Below are 20,096 nucleotides of genomic sequence, written 5' to 3'. Positions count from 1 at the left end.
TACGCAGCACCCGTACCGCGCCCCCTGGATCACCAACCATATTACCGGCGCAGCTGTAGCAGTGCACCCTTAACGCGAACGTATACGTTATGTCTGATTCACGTAACATAATTCTATCGAGAGGGGTGGTTCCCCGGTGTAGTGCTTTACTTTAACAAAAGTAACGTTTGGGGCGAGATGCGGAGGTATACCGGCATTAACCCCTCAGCAATACTTGCTAAAAAGTCCACTTTTAAAACCCAAGCATGGCGCATGCAGGCAGGAATGCTATTTTTTACGGGAAGGAGGAAACAAGGTGGCGACTATTATATAATATGTCATTACTTTTTCAATAGCACGGCGAAATCTTCATCCACTACCTTTCCGACCACTACAGTCCCAAAGTGTCCAAGGATGTTCTCAAAAAGCTAGGATAAATCGAAGTGCGCTCTCTGTCATCTTGCACAGGCACGCCCCTCTCCAGCGTTATGCTGCTCGACATGGTTTTCTCTTTTGGGGAGGGGGCGTGAACCACTGCCCCGCCCCCCACCCAAACACAGAGTCCCCCATGGCACCCTGCATACTTTCAAAGTGCATGAACGGGCGACCACTAGCCTGAATGCCGCAGTCATTAATGACGTCCCCCCAGCAAACCTTGAAAAAGTTGTTTACCTCCCCTGTCCCATCCCGCTGCAGCTGCCCTGGCCAACATACGCCATCCCTCAGCCTGCACGCCGCACTCTCCCCATTCACCAACACCCTGTGCGAACAATCCAAAGAGACGTAGACCCCCCGAGCTCACGGCGGGGTTATTTGTGCCTTACCGTGCCGCCCTCACTAAAGGCTCGAGGAGCGACGATGTCCCAGAGTTCAATCAAAATGCCAGGGAGACGATGCCACGGAAATGTAAAAAAAATAAAACAAGTGCCGGTTGGCAGTAGTACAGCCAATGGCAAGGTTAGGGCGCGAAACCGAAACCACGGTTGTAGCGCAGGAGACGCCGTCGCCGTGCGTGTGCACGTTGGCTGTCCCTGCGCAAGCTGCGATGAGAAGACACGCCGAGACTAGGTAAGGGATGTGTGTGTGTAAGCGCCGGGCTGTTCTGTATGTATGTGTGTGTGTGTGCATGCGTGTGTGTGTAAGCGTGGCTGCGGGGGGGGGGGTTTCTCTATGTGTGCGTGTGTATGCGCGGCGGCGGGGGAGTTCTCTATGTATGTGTGTGTGCGTGCGTGTGTGTATGCGCGGCGGGGGGGTTGGGGGGGTTCTCTATGTGTGTGTATGCGCGGCGGCAGCGGGGGGGTCTGTATGTGTGTGCGTGCGTTTCTGCTTCCAAGGAGCCATGGGAGACAGGAAGCGCGCGTGACCTGATCCGTTTACGCGTGCGTGCACTCTCCTGTTTTCTGTTAAAGGGAGCGTCTTTGAAGAAGGAAAGTCGCCTCCAAGGTGGAGAAGAAAGTTGCCTCAACTAAAGAACAATCCAAGATGGAGAACCAGAATCAGACTCCAACTTGGTGTTTTTTTCCAGTAGTCTTGTAAAACAGATGAAGGTTTGCAAATATAACTCCCAGCAGTCTGAGTTTTGTGTAACTGTCACCTTTAGGCTGGTCTAGATTGTATTAGGGTCCTTTGAGGCACATTTCCATTTATCATTTATTATTTCTTATATCATTACATGGAAGTATCTGTTTTTTTCTACTCACGGTGAAATGTCAATAAAAGTGTCAAACAGGAGATACTAGAATGTTGCACCTAAGCTTACCAAACACATAAAAATGTCAGAGATAAGGAAATTAGCAACTACTCCATTACCTGAAATTATCTCTGCGTCCATTGTCATGTGTAGTTTTCAACCGTTTTTCAAGTAAATAAAGCATAAAAAACGTTTAAGATTATTTTTTTTTAAAAGTGATTCGTAGGTAGTACATACAATAACAATTTCTCACACACTATCAGCCTATCCCACCTCTACCGGCATTCTCCGGAAAAGGGTATCGAAAGAGAAAAGGGGCAAACGTATCACTGTCGAGAACAGTTAAACGTAGTGGTCATGTTTGCATGATACCAATGGGCCCCCAGGGGCACTTGGCAAAGCCAATGTCCCCCTGGGGCATTTCGCGCGAGGGACGACCTCACGCGACCTGATTGGGTGGTGGGAGGGACTAGGTCCAAAGGAAGGGAGGGGAGGGAGGGCTGACGTCACTCTGAGCGAATGAGAGGAACGGTGGTGTCGCTTTTTGAGGCGGCGCTCGTGAGGCAATTTTCTGTCAGTGCTGACAGGAGATTTGGTGAGGAATTTCGACGTGTTTTTCCTCATTCATTGTTAGAATGGCGGCGGAGAATATTGCCATAGAGGCAGTGCGAGCATTGGTGGCGGTGGGACGGAGTGACCTGCTGAGGCCCGGCGCAGTGCTAGATACTTCAGTAGCTGTCAAGCGTCCGCGTCGCTTGGCGGCAGAAGGAGTTTCTAGAGCGGTGGCTGCCTGTCAGCCGGTTCAACATACTCTACATGAGGATGAAGGTGGAGCGAGGTTGACAGCGGCAAGAGCCAGGAGAGCGAGGTCCACGAGCAGAGGAGGTCGGGGTAAGAAGCTGCCACCCCCGCGCTCGTCATCGGCCCCCAGTGAGTTACAAAGGGGTTGTCATTTAATGAAGGCACCGGCAAGACGTAGGGCGGGTAGGCGCGGCGTCAGTGCTGGTGGTGTATTTGACACGCGCGTGTCTATGATTCAGCTGTCGGAAGGAGTGGCTGACAGGGAGTTTGATGAGCAGATGGCCAGCACGTCTCAGGAGCAGGGCAGTATAGCGCCACGACCCAGTAAGAAGGTGTCAGGATTGCAAATGAGGTCAGAAGGGCAGCTGGTGAGCAACAAGAGAATTGACATAGCACCAGAAGTGGATGCTGACAGGAGGAGTCAGATTTTAGTGAGCTACTCCAGTGACAGTGATTCTGAGGAGTATGACCAGTCAGGAGTTGAGGAAGGCGAGGATGTCAGGGGCGGTGCGATATTACTTGAGGAGCAACCTCAGCAGGATGACTTTATGGACTGCCAGAACATTCTTGTCCCTCAGTCTAGAGTCCCCACAAAACAATTTGTTGAGGAGGAGGCTAATGTGGATTTAACACATGATTTTCAATTTTTACAGGATGAACAGCAGCTGTGGGGTGTTATGTGTACACCTCGTGATAAGCATTTCAGGAGTGGGAGGTGGGGGGAAGTGGGTGGTAGGTGTGGGGGCCGACAGGTGAGGGATTCTAGTGCGATGTTTCCAGAAGAAAGGCCTCCGCCTGGGCGTCCTGAGGTAGTTTCTAACATGGGGTCTGTGATTCCGCAAGGTCAATGGGTGTGGGTGGAGCACACGGAGTTGCCAATGGCACAAAGGGCTGGTACCTCAGCTTCAAAGTTATCGGGTAAGTATGGTACGGGTCCTTGCTCGAGCGGTGAGTACCTTCAGGATGCTGCTGGTCTGGTACCAGATGAGCAGTTCAATTTCTCTCAGACGGCGCCGCAGATTGTGGTGCTTGGGAGGGGGGCGAGTTCGAGACGTGGATCTGGTGCGGATTTCACAAAGGCGACTGGGTGCTTTTCGCGGAGGCCTGAGTCAGATTTTCAAAATACACTTCTTAACTTGGCGCCTGGCTCTAGGCCAGGTATGAGTTTTACTATGTCAGGCAATGAACAACAGTTTGTTAGTAATGTTGATGAAGCAGATAAAGAAAATGAGTATTCTGCTAGACGTGGACTGTCCCATGGTGGGAGGCTAGGGGCTGGGAGGGGTGGGAGTCGTATAACTTCTGCCAGTGTATTTCAGAGTTCAGGAGCGGTTCTCTCACCGGCACGTATGACTCCGAGCGGACATCATCGGCGTGATGGTCTGGAGGATTTTCGGCGACGGGCTGCGCAGCTACCAGCAGGTAAGCCAGACTGGTGGGCTGCTTGGACACGGCCGTTGGCTGGGGGTTCAGGTGGGGCGCCTGCGGAGGGTGGTCAAGGAATGGGGGAGGCGGGGGACGGATTGGGGTCAAAACAAAGTGAAAGTGTGAAAACGGTGGCAGGGCATGGGGGGAGGTTGGGGAATGACAGTCCATGTTCATCGGTTACTAGTTCAGAACAGAGTGAGGTGACTACAGTGAGGGGTACGAAATTGCCTTTTATGGGGGTGTCCATGCCATTAGGCATACATTTGTCAAATAGAACTAGGCAGCGGATTTGGGACCATGAGTACGTGGATGTGTTCAGGCTCCTTCATAGGGAACTGCAAGCAAAGGAAGGTTCTAAGGAGGAGGAGGTTGAATTGTCCCGCCGTCCCAAAGTCCCGAAAACAATAGAGAACTGGACAGCGGCCTTTCTGATCTATGCCAGTGTCTATTGTGAACGCTACCCAGAGAGAGCAGTTTCGCTTTTCAAGTATGTAGATGTCATTAGACGGGCTCACTTGCAAGCAGGGGGTTATGCGTGGCTGAACTACGATGAAGAGTTTCGGGCGAGAATGAGTTTATTCCACGATAAGCCATGGGGTGAGGTTGATCAAGAGCTGTGGTTACAGTGGATGTCGGGTCATTCTTCTGCCAACACGATCCATACAGCAAGTGGGTTGCCGATTCCTTACCGGCCCTTTTCTCAGCGTCCCGCCACACAGGGGGCGGGTGGCGTTGGGCGGGGACAGTTGCCCGCAACTGGAGCATGTTGGAGCTTTAACCGAGGTTCCTGTGTGCGCCAGTACTGTAAATTTAAGCATGAATGCTCTCAATGCGGGGGCAGGCATGCTGTCTTTCAGTGCTTTCCCAACCAATACCCGGGAGAACATGTTAGGGGGCAGAGGGGGGGGAGAGGATCTGTACCACCTCTTATGCCAAAGGGCGCCTACTCCAATTAAATTACAGGCCATGTTGAGCGCATTGGAGGTGTATCCTGATGTTGGAGGAGCGGCTAAGTTGTTTTGGGGGTTTCGACTAGGCTTTCGGATTGGTTACCAAGGACCCAGGGTTTCACGCTGGGCTGATAACTTGAAGTCAGCAAAGGAGATGGCGTCAGTGGTAAGGGTGAAATTGCAAAAGGAGGTGGATTTAGGCAGAGTAGTTGGCCCTTTTGAGTTTTGCCCCTTGCCAAACCTCATTGTATCGCCCCTTGGTGTCATCCCAAAGAAGGCAAAAGGTGAGTTTCGGCTGATACATCACCTATCTTGGCCGGAAGGGCAGTCAGTTAATGACTTTATTTCTACTTCTGATTCAGCAGTGACTTATGCGTCAGTGGACGACGCTTTGGAATTGGTGCGCAAGGCGGGGATGGGAGCTGAGCTGGCTAAATGTGACATACAGGCCGCTTTTCGCCTGTTACCTATTCACCCGGCGGATTTTGGTTTGCTGGGCATGTATTTTGAAGGAGAATTTTATGTGGATCGGGTGTTACCCATGGGCTGTGCTATCTCTTGTTCACTTTTCGAAACTTTTAGTACGTTTGTGGAGTGGTGTGTGGTCCAGCGTTCAGATCATGTGGCTGTATGTCATTATCTGGATGATTTTTTGTTTGTGGGCAAAGCAGGGACGGAGCAATGTGCTAAAGTTTTGGCCTGCTTTCAGGACATGGCGGAGGAATTTGGTATCCCCTTGGCGGAGGACAAAACGGAAGGTCCAACGACCAGTTTGACATTTCTAGGCATAGAAATAGACACAAAAGAGATGGTGGCTCGTTTGCCCAGGCAGAAAGTGCAGGAGATCAGGTCTTTTTTACAAGAAATTTTGGGAGCTAAGCGTGTGCAGCTGAGACAAGTCCAGAGGCTTTTGGGCTATTTGAATTTTGCTTGTCGAGTTGTCAGGGCAGGCAGGACTTTTTGCAGGCGGCTGGGATTTGCGCTGGCTGGGGCGAGTTTGCCGCACCATCACATACGGATGACAGCAAAAATTAAGGAGGATTTGAACATTTGGTTGCGATTTTTGGATGAGTTCAATGGAGTGTCCATTAACTTCGTATCGGAAGACACTGTCTGGCCAGTGCAGATCTTCTCTGATGCGGCCGGGGCTTTAGGCTTCGGCTTATTTTGGGATGGACGGTGGTGTGCGGAGCAATGGCCTGCACAGTGGTTACATCAGGGTCGCAGCATTGCTTTTTTAGAATTTTTTCCCTTGTTGGTGGCGCTGCAGATTTGGGGTGAGGAGTTCAGAGACCGATGTGTGTTGTTTCATATCGACAACATGGCGGTGGTTTATCTGGTGAATGGGCAGCGGGCAAAGGATCTGCAGTATTGCAGTTGTTGCGGGCTTACATGTTACGGGTGCTGCAGCTGAATATTGTATTTAAAGCGCAACACATCCCTGGTGTCAACAATTCAATTGCCGACGCTTTGTCTCGTTGTCAGTGGCAGAGGTTTCGGGATTTGGCACCGGGAGCAGACCATTACAAGACACCGATTCCGCCGAACATATGGGACCTGGGGAATTGAGAATGGCTGAGTTTGTCGAGCAATCCTTGTCAGAATCTACACGACGCAGCTATCAGCTGGCATGGTCTGGTTTTTTGGGTTATACGGCTCAACATGGCAGGGAGGGTACAGCGGTGAGAGATGAAAAATTTATGTTGGGCTTTGTGCTGAGTTTAATAGACAGAGGTTTGTCTCCGTCCACCATTGTGGGCAAGTTAGCAGGCATTTCTTTTTATAGCCAACTGGAATTGGGGTGTGAGGTTCAAAAAGGTTTTCGTTTACAGAAAATGCTGAAGGGTTTTGGGAGGTCTTTTGGTCAAGCATCAAGGTTGAGGGACCCTATTACTTTTGACTTATTACATAAATTGTTGGGTGTGTTGCCTTCATGCTGCTATGATGAATGGGAATGTTACAGGTTCAGGTTAGGCATGATATGGTTGTTTTTCGGTGCCTTTAGGATATCAGAATTACTGGGATTACGGAATCTGGGTGGGATACGTTCGTCTGATATTGTTCTTTTGGATAATGATATATTGCAGATCAAGTTGAGAAGGTCAAAGACGGATCAAGCAGGTAAAGGGTCATTGGTGCGTCTTGGCAGGAGCGGGGTGATGGGTTGCTGTCCAGTGGGGGAATGGGAGGCATTTGTGAGTTCAAAGGTTTTTCGGGATGGTGATATATTCTGCCATGAAAATAAAACGCAGTTAACTTGTTTTCAATTCTTAGCAGTTTTGCGGAAAGCATTAACGTTAGCAGGGGAAAATCCACATTGTTTTGGGACACATTCATTCAGAATAGGTGCGGCTACCGAAGCTGCGAGGTTGGGTTGGGGGGCAGAGGAGTTACAGCGCATTGGCCGATGGAAGTCCAATTGTTGTTTTAAATATGTTAGGTTTTAAAAAAAAAATAAAAAAAACACGGCAATGCCATCCGCTTTATATGGCCAGTTAGTTATAGTGTTTTTTCCATCACAGGTCGAGTGGCAGATTTTCCTCGAAAAAAGAGGACGTGGATCGTCGGCCATTCCATCGTGAAGTGGGCGGCGAACTTTGCCGAACAACAGCTATGTGGTAGAGGTTTGGGGTTGTATGGTAATGACCATGAGGTGATTTGGAGGGGTTTAGGGGGGATGAAATGGGGGGAGTTGTTTTCGGTCTTAAATAAAATGGCAGAGGTGTGGGGCATTCCAGACTTGTTGATCCTGCATTTAGGGGAAAATGACTTGTTGGAATGTTCAGGGCTGGCTTTAATCAAGCAGATGAAACTGGATTTGGCTGTCATCAAAGACAGATGGGAAGGGACCAGGGTAGTTTGGACTGAATTTCTTTACAGGAGCCAATGGAAAGGAGCCAGAGTTCAGACAGCTGTTGAGAGGGCCCGCAAAAAGGTTAATAAAGCAATGAAGTCATACTGCGTGGCAATGGGCATTACGGTCATTGCACACGAACATTTTAATGGTGACATGCTGCATTTGTTACGGAGCGACGGGGTGCATCTGTCACAGATGGGTCAGTCCTATTATTTAATGGAACTAAGAGATACTTTGGCAAACCTTTGGTGTGTTGACTTGTGGTGCTCCAAACCGGCAAAATGAGTTGCAATGGAACAGTTTTTCCTTCACAGTTATTCTTTATTGACTTGAGCAGTCCGTTTTTTCTAGATTTGGGAGGGATTTTTTGGGTGGGGCAGGAAAACTCAAGGGTTTTCCTGGGTGGCGTGTGTGATGGGGATTGGATAATCTAGAGCGGATTCATCCTTTCTCTAAGGGGGAGGGCTTGGGAGGGTAGGTGGGGAAGAGATGGAAAGAAGAAGGAAAACACAAGGATGGTATTAAAACAAGTTATGGTTATTGGAAATAGAAAGAATTGGAAAACGTTATGGTTTATATGTAAAAGGTTTGGAGAAGAAATAAAGATAAAGTTTGGTTGGAAAAGTTATGTTGCGGGTCTGTCTCTGGCTGTCCTGTAATAAAGGTGACCTTTTATACTATATTCAGAGTTGTGTGAGAGTCCTTATTTGCGCGATACCTGTTTACTTGAAGTCAAAGAGGGTAGGGAACTTAGTGGAATGAATTAAGTACTTATTTTTTTAACCTTTTGATATTCACGCAATTTATTTCGGTTCAAACAAAAACCTACATACCTGTAAAGTAAACTGTGGTCTTATAAGACAGTGTACTTGGCATAAATAAACGAAAAGAAGCAGATATTTACCCTGTCAGTTATCATTATTTACTTTTGTTTATATTTAAAGTAACATGCCTATGCCTAACTTATCACAGTTTAGGGTACTCTTCACAATAGAAACATTGCATCAAAAGGAGATGAATGTTTGATAGTCAAGTCCATATTTTAAGTTCTTAGACTATCTCTATTCTGCAACTAGACCGCTGTTTGTCCACTACAAATCGGGCGGACATCTTGCACATTTTGCCACTCTTGCTAAAACATATTGGAGAAGTGGCGTCTCAAAGTTGCGAGCTAATACATAGTAGTCACACACTTGATTACTTTTATCGAGATAACACCTGGTCTATGGAATTTATCGGTTCCATGTGAAACAAAGACTGCAGAGATCTTGGTTGCAAAAATATAAGACATTCAAAATATATAGACTGCCAAAATCCCAAACTTTCATAAATATTTCTCTACCGAAGTTAGATTATGTATAGTGGATTACGTTTATGCTTATTCAAGATGGTGTTGCCTATAGTTTAGTTTTGGGAAATTCCACAAAAAGATTCGGTTTTAGCATGCATTGGTACCGGGTTAGTTAACCATTCTCCGTCCAGTCTTGTGTGGTTGTGGGACGTGCTTAATTATAGTTTATAGTATAAATGGATTATTTTCCAGGGAGATATTTATGCAAGGCTGAGAATCTGACAGTCATCGGAGTCTGTTTATGCAAAAGAGATTCTTGCGGTCTAATTTTGCTTGCTAGGAATTAATCCTGGCCCTAAGAGTTTTGACAAAATCTCTTCGAGCATAATTTATCTTTTTAAAAGATTATTGAACACTCAGACTGGAAAAAATTGTATCGCTTCCATAGAGACAAAACATCTAATTTCCCTTCCTTTCTCCTAGATTGTTTTTTTCCATCCTCCTCCATCCTTTCGTTAAACTCTTGGGGATGGTTCTGAGTGCGAGTCATTCAAGGGGAAAGCATTTCTTTAGCTACTTTAACGAGTATTTGTGCTTTAAATGTTTGCCAGATGTTTCTAGGGGGACTCTTTTGTGATGGCGAAGTTCCTTCAAGGCTAACTAAGACTTTACGCCAAAGGTGCAAAGCATTTTACCTTCATCGATTAGGTTCTTTGCTACAGTGTCCCTCTGCCTCAAATCAACATTGAGGAAAGGGTGGTGTTTAAATTGTTTGTGGAGTTATCCGATGCTTAATTTGTGCAGGTGGTTGCACGTTGTGGATAGGCTGGCACTTTGTTTTTTGAGGACCAGAAGTCATTCTTCATCATCAAACACTCACCCAAAGCAAGATGGAGAAAGGCTGACATTGGAGATAGAACGAGAAAGCAAGAACTATGATAAGTGACGGAGAGGGAAAGCGGGGACACAAAGGAACCAGCAAGCGGGAGATAAGGAGGCAAAGTGTAGAGGGGGGGGGGAGGCGTGCGATGAAATCAAGACTAGGCAAGCTCGGTATTGGGCAAAGCTGCTAGTGGACTCCGAAGAAAACTTTGGGCCCCACAATTACTTTTTGTTTTTATGTACCAGTTCAGCATTGGAAGTTGTTTCTCTGCTATTGGAAAAAGGCAAAACTAATAAACATTGTTTGGGTGTTGGTCATAAAATTATTGGTGAGTCAATGGCAATTCCAAGACTATCCAGATCGATTTTCTGTGGATTGTTCTTTATTGTGCTTAATCGATTCTGTCAGATTGACACATGAAATCTTTACAGTTACACCATGGTGAACATTTTGCATTTTCAGTATTTGGAACTGTGCGAGGACGTGGATCACCGAACCGATCCAGGAATGCCCTCTTCAAATTTGCATTACTCTAAAAATTCGAGGTTTAAAAGAGGCACCATGTAAAGTTAAGGGCTAAATATGTTCCCTGGGCTTTTATGTATTCGTGTTATATTTGTCATCCATGTTGACCACGTCGCACTGCTGTGGCTACTAAATATGCTGGAAACCAGGTGCAACAGAAAGCGGGGAGCCCACAATTACAGGTAAGTACGTTCTTCCTTTTTCACTGTTGTGTTTACACGCACGCTCTTGCAGTTGTTGCCAATGTGTCTCCATCTCACAGCATATAAAAAGAAAACATAACCGAGAATGGTAATTAAGGTATTGTTCTTAACAATCATATTTTTATTTGCATCACTGAAAATGGGTACCTCCGGTATTATAGCAACTCTTCCCTCTGTATTGTCAGTGAAAGGAACTTTATGTAAATGACTCATTTAGCTAGTTCGGATGAATAACGTCGTCAGAATTAGTAATTTTGGGCTTGGAACACCCCTGCACAGCTGGGAGGCGGAAGATAGAAGGGCTCGTGACTGGAGGGGGCGCGTGGGAGGGATCATCACGAGCTGGTGCCCGCGCCGCCTGCTCTCCTCGGCCCAGTTTCGATCTTCAGACGCAATAATCTATTAACGTCTACGAAACTATAAATTAATATTAGCCAAAAGCGTTACTGTGATCAGTCTTCAACAAACGACACAGAAGAATCCCCCAGTAAGGAAGACGTACATTGAAATAACACTTATTGTTTCAACTTTCGAATGCATATAATGGTACCAGATAATATTATGTAACGTCACCTAGCCAGCTTGTCTTGAGTTTGTCACATTTCTAGGTGAATCGGCTCCCGCATGCCGGTTACAACACGAGAGGTTTTAGGCCTCAGGTAAGTCCTAGTTCTACGTGCGTAAGCGCAGAACTTCCCTTTCCCCTGGACTACAGTTCCTATGGTGCCGCCTGCCTGTGTCTGTAAAGTGAAAATAAACGTTCCTGTTTGTGTTTCCCTGATCAACGTGTGTCTCCTCCCAACCTCCGGCCTCACCTCGTTCTAGGCAGCTGCGGGCAGTGTCTGCGCTTCTGTGGGTTCATAAATCCCGGTTCCTGATGGTACTTCAGGATATGAGGCAAGGAGTGGCTCAGGACTGGGCGGCCTCGTTACCACCGGGGCACTCATGCAACTAATGACAGTGCGCAGACGGTGCGAGGCGGGGAGAACGGTGGACCATGGAAGGCTGTATGCAGGTCTAATAGAGCGTGCGCCTCCGTCCAGCCATGCCAGCGGCAGTCTATGAATCCCAGGGCGCAGATGGAGGTGACCGGCGGGTCTAGCCAGGAGATCACTGGAGGGGGAAAGGAGCAGCTGACAGGGGAGGCAGTAAGCGCCGGGGTGTTCTGTATGTATGTATGTGCATGCGTGTGTGTATGCGCGGCGGGGGGGGGGGTTGGGGGGTTCTATATGTGTGTGTATGCGCGGCGGGGGGGGGGATCTGTATGTGTGTGTGCGTGCGTTTCTGCTTCCAAGGAGCCATGGGAGACAGGAAGCGCGCGCGACCTGATCCCAGTTCGGAAGGTTGCGCGTGCACATCACTTGTCTCCTGTCTCCCTTCACTCCTTGAAAGCAGAAACGATTGCAAAAGGTTTCGCTGCGACGATCGCTTCGCGATCAGTTCGCAGGTGCGAAACCTAAAAAAGGAGTAGCCTGGCAGCAAAACATAAAAAAAAAACATTTATTTAATGAACGCAATGGGTGAAACAGTGAGGCGTGGACAGCAAGAGATGGGGGGGCGGGTGGCTGTGATCAACATAAGAGCCTGAGGTGAGAGAGAGAGCAATAAAAGTAAAAAAATAAAAAAAGAAGAAAATATAAAGCAATTATATAGGAAGGGTGAAGAGGGAGTAACACAGCGCAATGGGATGGAGTGAGCATTTAGCAGCACATGAGTGAGAGAGTGCAAAACAAAATGCCTTCAATCCCTATATGTAAGCAGTGGAAGGATACAAGCCATCCAATTAAAGAGTGGTAAAGAAACTCTGCTCCGGGGGAGGGAAAAGCACAAGAAGGAGGAAAACCACTGACTGAAACAAGCAAATGAGACTGCCAAGAAAGAAAGCCTTTGCCAAGCAATAGGCTGGCCCAAAGCCCACATAAAAGTACTAGTGTAGGACACAGTGTGCCTTTTTGACAACATACCCCTAAAAGCTGTATGTAGGCGAGGCCTAAAAAGTGAGATAGAGAAAGAAGAAGTGTAGGGAAGAAAGACACATGGGGTGGATTCAAGACTAAGCTTCCTTAGTGATGGCAACCTTAGCATCCAGCCATGGGCCATAAGAAATAATTAGGCACCTGCGCATATTTTTATTTTATTCAACAGATCTCTGCGAAGTGGCTAAAGGTGTGCCAATGCACACAATCCTGATATAAAAAAATAAGAGGAACTTACGAGAATTCGGATGAGCCAAAGGTCCACTTTTCTAGACTTCTGCAGCCATAAGCCATTAGCGTACAGTGCACGGTAAGAGATGATGAGGACACAGTAGTTTGTGAAGGCAATGAATGCCAGGAACACCAGGGCTGGAATGAGATACCTGTAAAAGAAGAAGTGCAACAATAGGTGCAGGGAGATACTGTGACATTTTCACTATATAGGCAATGTTAACAGAATTAGTCAGGGGTACAGTGTTTAAGAGCTGAGAAGTGCTGCTACTGTTCCACCTTCCTTCTCTCTCTTCAGGAGCCTAGTCACGTGATATGTCTAGCAGAGTTCCTTCCCTATTATATTCATTGACTCTATCAGGGCTCTGCCTCGACCCTGCTATCACCACCCTCCCCCCCTTTTTCTTACGTCTAGCTATCCCTCTTGGGCCACTGAATATACGGAACCTTCCATTATTCTTCTATCCCCAGTACATCAATTAAGTAATGTAACCTGGTCCTGATGTTGGCCTAAGACGTCTACAGGCCAAAACGCCGTAGACTCCCACAGTGGAACTCTTGGTGCCCCAACACACGGATACTGTCTCATTTAAATTGTATTCTTGTAACATTTATTGTCGTGGTATCTTGAACATGTAAATCATGGTTTTTATCTCACTTGTTGTTGCGCCCATTATTCTCACTGTCTATACCACGTCATGTGTCACTTGCGCCGGCACTACACTTCACGAGCACTTGCGCACAGTATTTTGTTGGTTACATGCCATTTAATGTAACGCAGTGCTACTGACCCATGTGCTTGAACATATGAAATTTAATATGTGCAACATAGCTACTATATGAAATATATCTTTCATCAACATGAAATGTTTCCCTGCCTTTTTCCCCCATGGATTCAATCCTGTGTAATTAACTGCGCCATTGCACATTTATGTATATTTTTCCTTTGAAATAATACCATTGAGACATTGTTGTTTGTTACAGATTATTGCCCTGGTCGCTTTAGGGTTTATGGGCTCCCTCCTGTAGTCTGTTAATGCTTACTGTTCCATCAAAAGCGCTACACTATGGCCCAGAAGTGCAGCTACTTGGTCATAAGAGCACCTCTGCTGAGAAGAGATGGTACTGTCCCGATTAAAATTCAGCAGATCTGCTGATAAGTGCTAGTATTGTCTGAATAAAAGAGTGGCAGCCCTGCAGATGAATATAGATTCCTCCTTCTCCCTAAAAGCGGCAGTATTGTGTCTTGGAGGTGTATAATGTGTCTGCATGCCACCAGATACAGATGTCTTTGGGTGTCAGAAGATGACATGGGGTCACAAGGTGAGCAGACATTTTTGATAGCTATGTTGAATAGAAAGTGATTCCTAGAAGGTGGGTGGCGATAGAGTATCCCAACACCAAGATAGCCGTTCGGAAGAAAAGGCTGCAATGTGATCTGTAATTTTCCTCTTACTACTATTAAGCAAAGGCTGGTAGGAATCCGCTTGCTTTTTACACATGACTTGAAAAAAGGGACTAGATATAAGCACATTTTTCATAGGGACTGTGGATGAACCTTTAAATATCTAAAACCAAAACCCCAACTTGACTACTGAAAACCAACGGGCAAGCCAGATGACCCCGTTGAATGCATTCTTGGTATTTACTAGGATTGTCCCACCCCTACCTCTAATTGCTCTTTGCTACATCAAAAATAGAGATGGCCATATTTACATGAACAGTTGAATATCTATTAGGGATAAAGCCATGCTGCATGGGGAAACCAACTGATGTATTATCCCAGCCAAACGATTACTCAAGCCTTTGGAAAACACCAGTGTTAATCAAAGGCTACTAGGCAGTAAGAAGCACATTTCCTGGGGTGTTTATTTTTCTCCAGGAATATCACTATGTGTATTTACATTTTTGAAAGAGGAACCTTTGATTGATCAAAAAAAACTTTCAGATAGAATTAATTTGGCACCAGTGGACTTATTCCCAGGCTGCCCTTTAATTCCCATGATTTTCTCCCCCAATGTAAAGGGTTGTTCAAATTTTTTAGGGAGTTCTTCATAAAGAGACATTTTAGACCCAGCCAGAATGGCCTAAGGGGATCAACAGAACAGTCTTGAGTCTTCATTATAAAGTTCAGAATAAAATTCCCAAAAGATATCTAAAATCCCCACAAATTTATTTTACCATCATGCCAACGTTATTATATGATCCTGAAATTATATTTGTTATGGCCTTTTCGCTAATCTTATAAAATGTAAATGTAAATGTAAATTGATACTTGTATAGCGCACTACTCACCCGCAAGGGTCTCAAGGTGCTTGTACGAATACCGCTGTGGAACCCATCCTGGCTTTCCCTGTGAGGTGTCCACTCCTGGGCACCCCCAAGGTGGAGGCCAGGCATCCTTAGCGTTGTGGGGGCCGTTGTGGAGATTAAGCAAGCTATTGCCCAGAGTTGCAGAGTGGGACTCCATGATTGGAATAGGCACCGAGGCGAGAATGATCAGGTCCGTGGAATTTTTTAGCCCAAGACCCGCCGAGGCGGGGAATTGAACCCTGGTCCCGGGCTAGACCTCTGCATCAGGGTCTGCCGCTCTAACCATTGAGCCACACTTCTCCACCATTGAGCCACACTTCTCAATGATCTCACCTACAGACTCACTATGCTCGAACACTGAGTGCTTATGATACACCTTTGCCTCATTGTCTCTGAGCTGCTGTAAATGCAAGCAACATGTGGCCATCTAATGTCTGTAAGTCTCCTTTTCCAGGCGAGCGTATCAAAAATCCATACTCAAGCTCTAGATTTAAAGGTTGTATCCACGCGTTTTCCTTTTGCCTGCAAGCTTCTTGACCACTATGACTACTGAAACTAAGCATTCCCCACAGTATCACTATCTTAACTGTATTCTAAACATTCCTATCCCACAATGCCTTGTTATCCTTCATAAATCACATCCTTTGAACTAGGCGAGAGGAAGAAATATTGACATTGTTGTCCTTGCAGGGTAGTAGTTGTTCTGTACACAATGGAGGTAAATGTAGTATAATGTAACTAGGTGGGATTCCAGAGGAGGTGCAGTTATGGTGTCAAAACAATCAATTGCTTGCTATAATTCCTGGTTGTATCCCACAAGAGGGGCTGTAGCTGCCACAGAGGAAATCTACATTTTTAGGTCGACCCTGGGCAGCACATGCACTGCTCTGGGAGGCATGCTGTGTTGAAGTATGGACTTGAAGCCCCGCACAATCTCTGTCCATATTTGTCATTGGCTGGTGGCATTGTCCTTCGTAAATGCTGGCTTCTGATTCGTTAATAGGCTTGTTAGCCCCTCCTTAGTACTGCCTTATCTTCATTTGTAACATCACATGAAGACTGGCCCTTTTACTTCAGTTGTTACATGTACATCTTATTTAGTCTGTAAGCACTATTTTCTTTAATGCGTTTCTCCAACTGCAGGCACTTAATGCTTTCCAACAAGATTCAGCGCGCCTTGCGCTTTCACGGGGCACTTTTACCAAAAAAAAGCATTTGTTTGTCAACTTGATAAACAAATACTTTTCTTGGTAAAAGAGCCCCATACCCTGCTTTCACTTTAATAGCGGCTGCAGACCTTTCTTTCGACACGGCTCATCTAAAGAAAGGGCGTGGCCTCTATTAATCTATAAGCGCAGCATGGGGCGCTTGTAAACAACAAGAATTTGCAATGCAATAGGTCTCGCATTGTAGAAACTTTGACTTATTGGTGTTGTAAATGACAATGTCTTTTTATTATTCCAGGCTTTTTAAACACATAAATAAAGTGCATTGTTATTTACAATGCCAACAGCTCAAAATCTCGCAATTGCAAGACCAACTGCATTGCAAATGCTTGTCCTATTAACTGCCATTTTGCCATCTCCATTACTATCTCAAGCGTACAGTTGGGGAGCCTCCTCTTAGGTTATCTTATCATTCTATGTTTTTATCAATAACATCAATAGATCAGGACATGCAAGCTCCCTCTGTACCGATGTAGAGAGGAACCGGTTGGCAGCCATCTTCCTTGAGTGTCATCACTTTTGGTAAGAAAGTCTGTTTGTTCCCTGAAAAAAAACTTTATACTGCCTTTCACAGCCTCTAGGAGGGCAAGATTGGCTAGCCTCTGTTCCTTGCTGAAGCGGAGCTTCACTCTTATCATCTCCTCTCATGGCAGTCCAGGGCATTTTGTCATATTCTCTGTTTTGCTTCAGCATCCCGACCTCCTAGCATCTGCCGTGTGGTCTGCTTTCATCATGAGCCAGCATCCAGCAGGCCACTGAGCCAAGTGCGAGGAGGAGCTTCATCCCCAGATTGTGTGTATGACTAGCAACCCGGTACGGCACAAAATCCAAATCTGGACCCAAAAACAGGAAAACATTGAAGCCTCCATCTATGTTTTTCCTTTTCACTCCCTCTGGGACCACATGCATCGCAGCAGCTGCATGAATAATGTGCTGTAAGCCAATAATGATGACAGACAGGTTGATGCCACCTCTGGCAGCATCATTTCCACCCTTCCCTATCTTAATGCAAACTTCATTGAGTAAACTGTGTTTTCGAGGGGAGTCACCCATCCCTTTATACGAACATTGCTGGGAACTCTTGAGCCCAGGCCGCGAGTCTCAGAGACTTGGGCTAAGCGTTGAAGTCAGAGTTAATTTTGTGGCCGTCACTCTTATCTACTCCAAGTACACCAGAACCTGTTTAATTTCTGCTTTAGGTTCAGCTTTGCTAGGTTATGAGGAAAACACATACACACTTTCACATGCATTTTGAGAAACTGTATAATTATACTTTGTGGTGTAGGTTTGTATTTGAGGGTAGGTGAATGGTGATACAGTGAATCTCCTCCACCACCCCAGAGCGAATACATTCACCTGCATGGCTTTGGTCACTCCACTAACAATCTCAAAGTGATGCTCACCGAAAAGCTCCCAGGCGTTACCACCAAAATGTTTCCCTTATAAGTGCCATCTAGAAACTTTCCATTCAATCTTTCCCTTCTGCGTCAGTGGATCCCCCACAGTCTCCCTCCCCTCGCCACATATCGTGCTAACCACAAGCCTCCACAATGTGTCATTTGTCAATTCTTTGCAGTCCGAGTCCTTTCTAAATGTTTGTGTGCCTCAAGGCACCATTTCACCAAGCAAAAGAAAAACCTCAAAAAACACCTTACACAATTCTCTGTTTTTCCCCTTAAGTCCTCCCTCTTACCTGGGGTCATGGAGGCCCCACAACATCCTGCTGTTTATACCTTCTCCTCCAGAGGATGTTACTCATCAGACTCAGGAAAACCTGGTCCACTAATCTAGGTATTTTCTTTCTTTCTTTTTGCTGGTCTAGCTAGGTAGGTGTGGAGAGAGGGACTCTGCTGAGGGCAAGGCTTGCAGTTTCCTCCTCAATGTTAGGGGGCTTTTGTTTCTGGCTGTATCTGGTGTAGTGATATGATTCCTGACAGCCCGAGTGTATTCCATGCGGTGCTTAGTGGGAACTGTACACACCTCAAGTAGTAAGACCTGGAGCACGGGGGTTCAACAGAGTAACTGAAAGAACGGTAAGTATTTGGCACATTGTATAGGATGGCGGTAACCGATTGGGGCAGCTCGTCCTCACCAGAGCTCCACTGACCACCCTTTACGACTGCATCCTCTTCTGCAAGAGATATCTCAGTTTCTCTGGTGGAAAACATTTTATGGGTTTCTTTGCTATATTATGACTTTAAATGGTGAATACTATTTTAGAAAGATCACAGTTTAGACTTACTCTCGATCCCACAGAAAAAGCCAGCTTATAATGAGGGCGTTGTTGAGCATCCACACAAGATAAAACCAGATTGGGAATAGATCAGGCTTTATATACATCCATCCATTTTCGTTTCTATGGTCAAAACAAAAGCAATGAATTAGCAACAATACATTTGTTAGAAAACTAGAACAAAGCACACAATCTCATACATAAAACTAGGTTATTGGCATCTGCAAAGACAGCTCTCCCACATACTAATTTATAGAGCACAGAAGATATGCCAATGTTCAGGTTAAATGGAGATTGCTCCCTAAAAGAGGTGCTGCAACATAGATTGACTATGGGGAAAGAACAGCTTATTAGACATTCAGGTTCTTCAAATGGCTGTAATCATTACTTTACGTCACTGGCCTACAAGCCAGATAAGATGGCTGCTTTGATAACAGCTGCTTGTAGGTCAGACAGCCTAGTTCAAACTGCAAATGATTGGCAGGAGAAGGGATTGAGATATCGGTTATTTTCAGAACAGTAATGTATTTCTGGGATGATAAAAAAGAAAATTTTAACCATCCACCTGAGAAAGAACAAGAGCCTGAACCACAAACGACAGCAGTGGTTATTGAGTCCGAAGTTAAACCCAAAGACCTAAATGAATCCAAAACCCCATGTACAATACTATCTTTAACAAAAAGATGACTGAATCTTAGAATATATGACGTCCCAACGCATGCAATGACAACGCATGCTTTTACAACGCAGTCTTTACATCGCAACTACCATTACATTGCATGATTTTACGACCCATGCCATTACAACGCATTTTTTAAAACTACCATTCCAATGCATTCCATTACATTGCATACAATTACACGCATACCATGGCAACGCCTAATACTTTTAGGGCAACAGTAGGGTAAGCGTTGGATAGTGTAGGGGTAAAAACTACTAAGTGTTGGATAATGTAGGGTTAAAAATAACTATTCCCACTCCAGTGAGTGTAATAGTAGGGAAAGTGTTGGATAGTGTAGGGGTCAAAATTACTATTATCATGCACCCCAAAACTCATACACACCCTAATACTAAAATAATCTCTATTACTTACCTTATAATGCATTGTCATGGCATGCGTTGTAATGGTATGTGTTGTAGTGACATGCATTGTAATGGCATGCGCTGTAAAGGCAGTTGTGTTGTAACAGTTGCATTGTAAGGGTAGGTCGTTGTAATGACTGCGTTGTATTGGATGTTTCCCGAATCTTAGACTGTGGCTAACAAATTCTCAGTTTGGACAAAATGGTCTCAAAGAACTAGGTAGACCTCTTTTCAAAGAAAAGAACGGTGCACCTCACCTCTCTCCAGCATCATCTGACAGAACAACAAAATATTCTGAAGGCATTTCTTTCAACGATCTTTCTAGTGGAGAATCGCTGTAGGGCATTTCTAAGATCACTCCACCAGTAAATATTGGTTCTGTGGTGATATCCCTCTCAAATGTATTTATCTTTGAAATCTGCATTGA

At 45.7% G+C, this 20,096-nt stretch overlaps 1 protein-coding gene across 2 annotated transcripts in view; it reads right to left on the bottom strand.

Annotated features, from left to right (window-relative positions):
- LOC144761840 (uncharacterized) overlaps nucleotides 1–20,096 on the bottom strand; it is a 364,775-nt gene that overhangs the window by 43,408 nt on the left and 301,271 nt on the right. For both annotated transcript variants that reach the window (XM_078647067.1, XM_078647068.1), the window contains exons 4-5: nucleotides 18,596–18,709; nucleotides 12,822–12,966 (exon numbers count right to left, since the gene is read on the bottom strand). In XM_078647067.1, coding sequence (XP_078503193.1) covers nucleotides 12,822–12,966; nucleotides 18,596–18,709 — 259 coding nt within the window. The remainder of the gene's footprint in view (nucleotides 1–12,821; nucleotides 12,967–18,595; nucleotides 18,710–20,096) is intronic.

This window comes from Lissotriton helveticus, chromosome 6 (genome assembly GCF_964261635.1).
Source record: "Lissotriton helveticus chromosome 6, aLisHel1.1, whole genome shotgun sequence".
In the NCBI taxonomy this organism is placed as follows: domain Eukaryota; kingdom Metazoa; phylum Chordata; class Amphibia; order Caudata; family Salamandridae; genus Lissotriton; species Lissotriton helveticus.
Note: the sequence above shows the minus strand (reverse complement) of the source record. Positions and strands in the feature narration are given on the sequence as shown.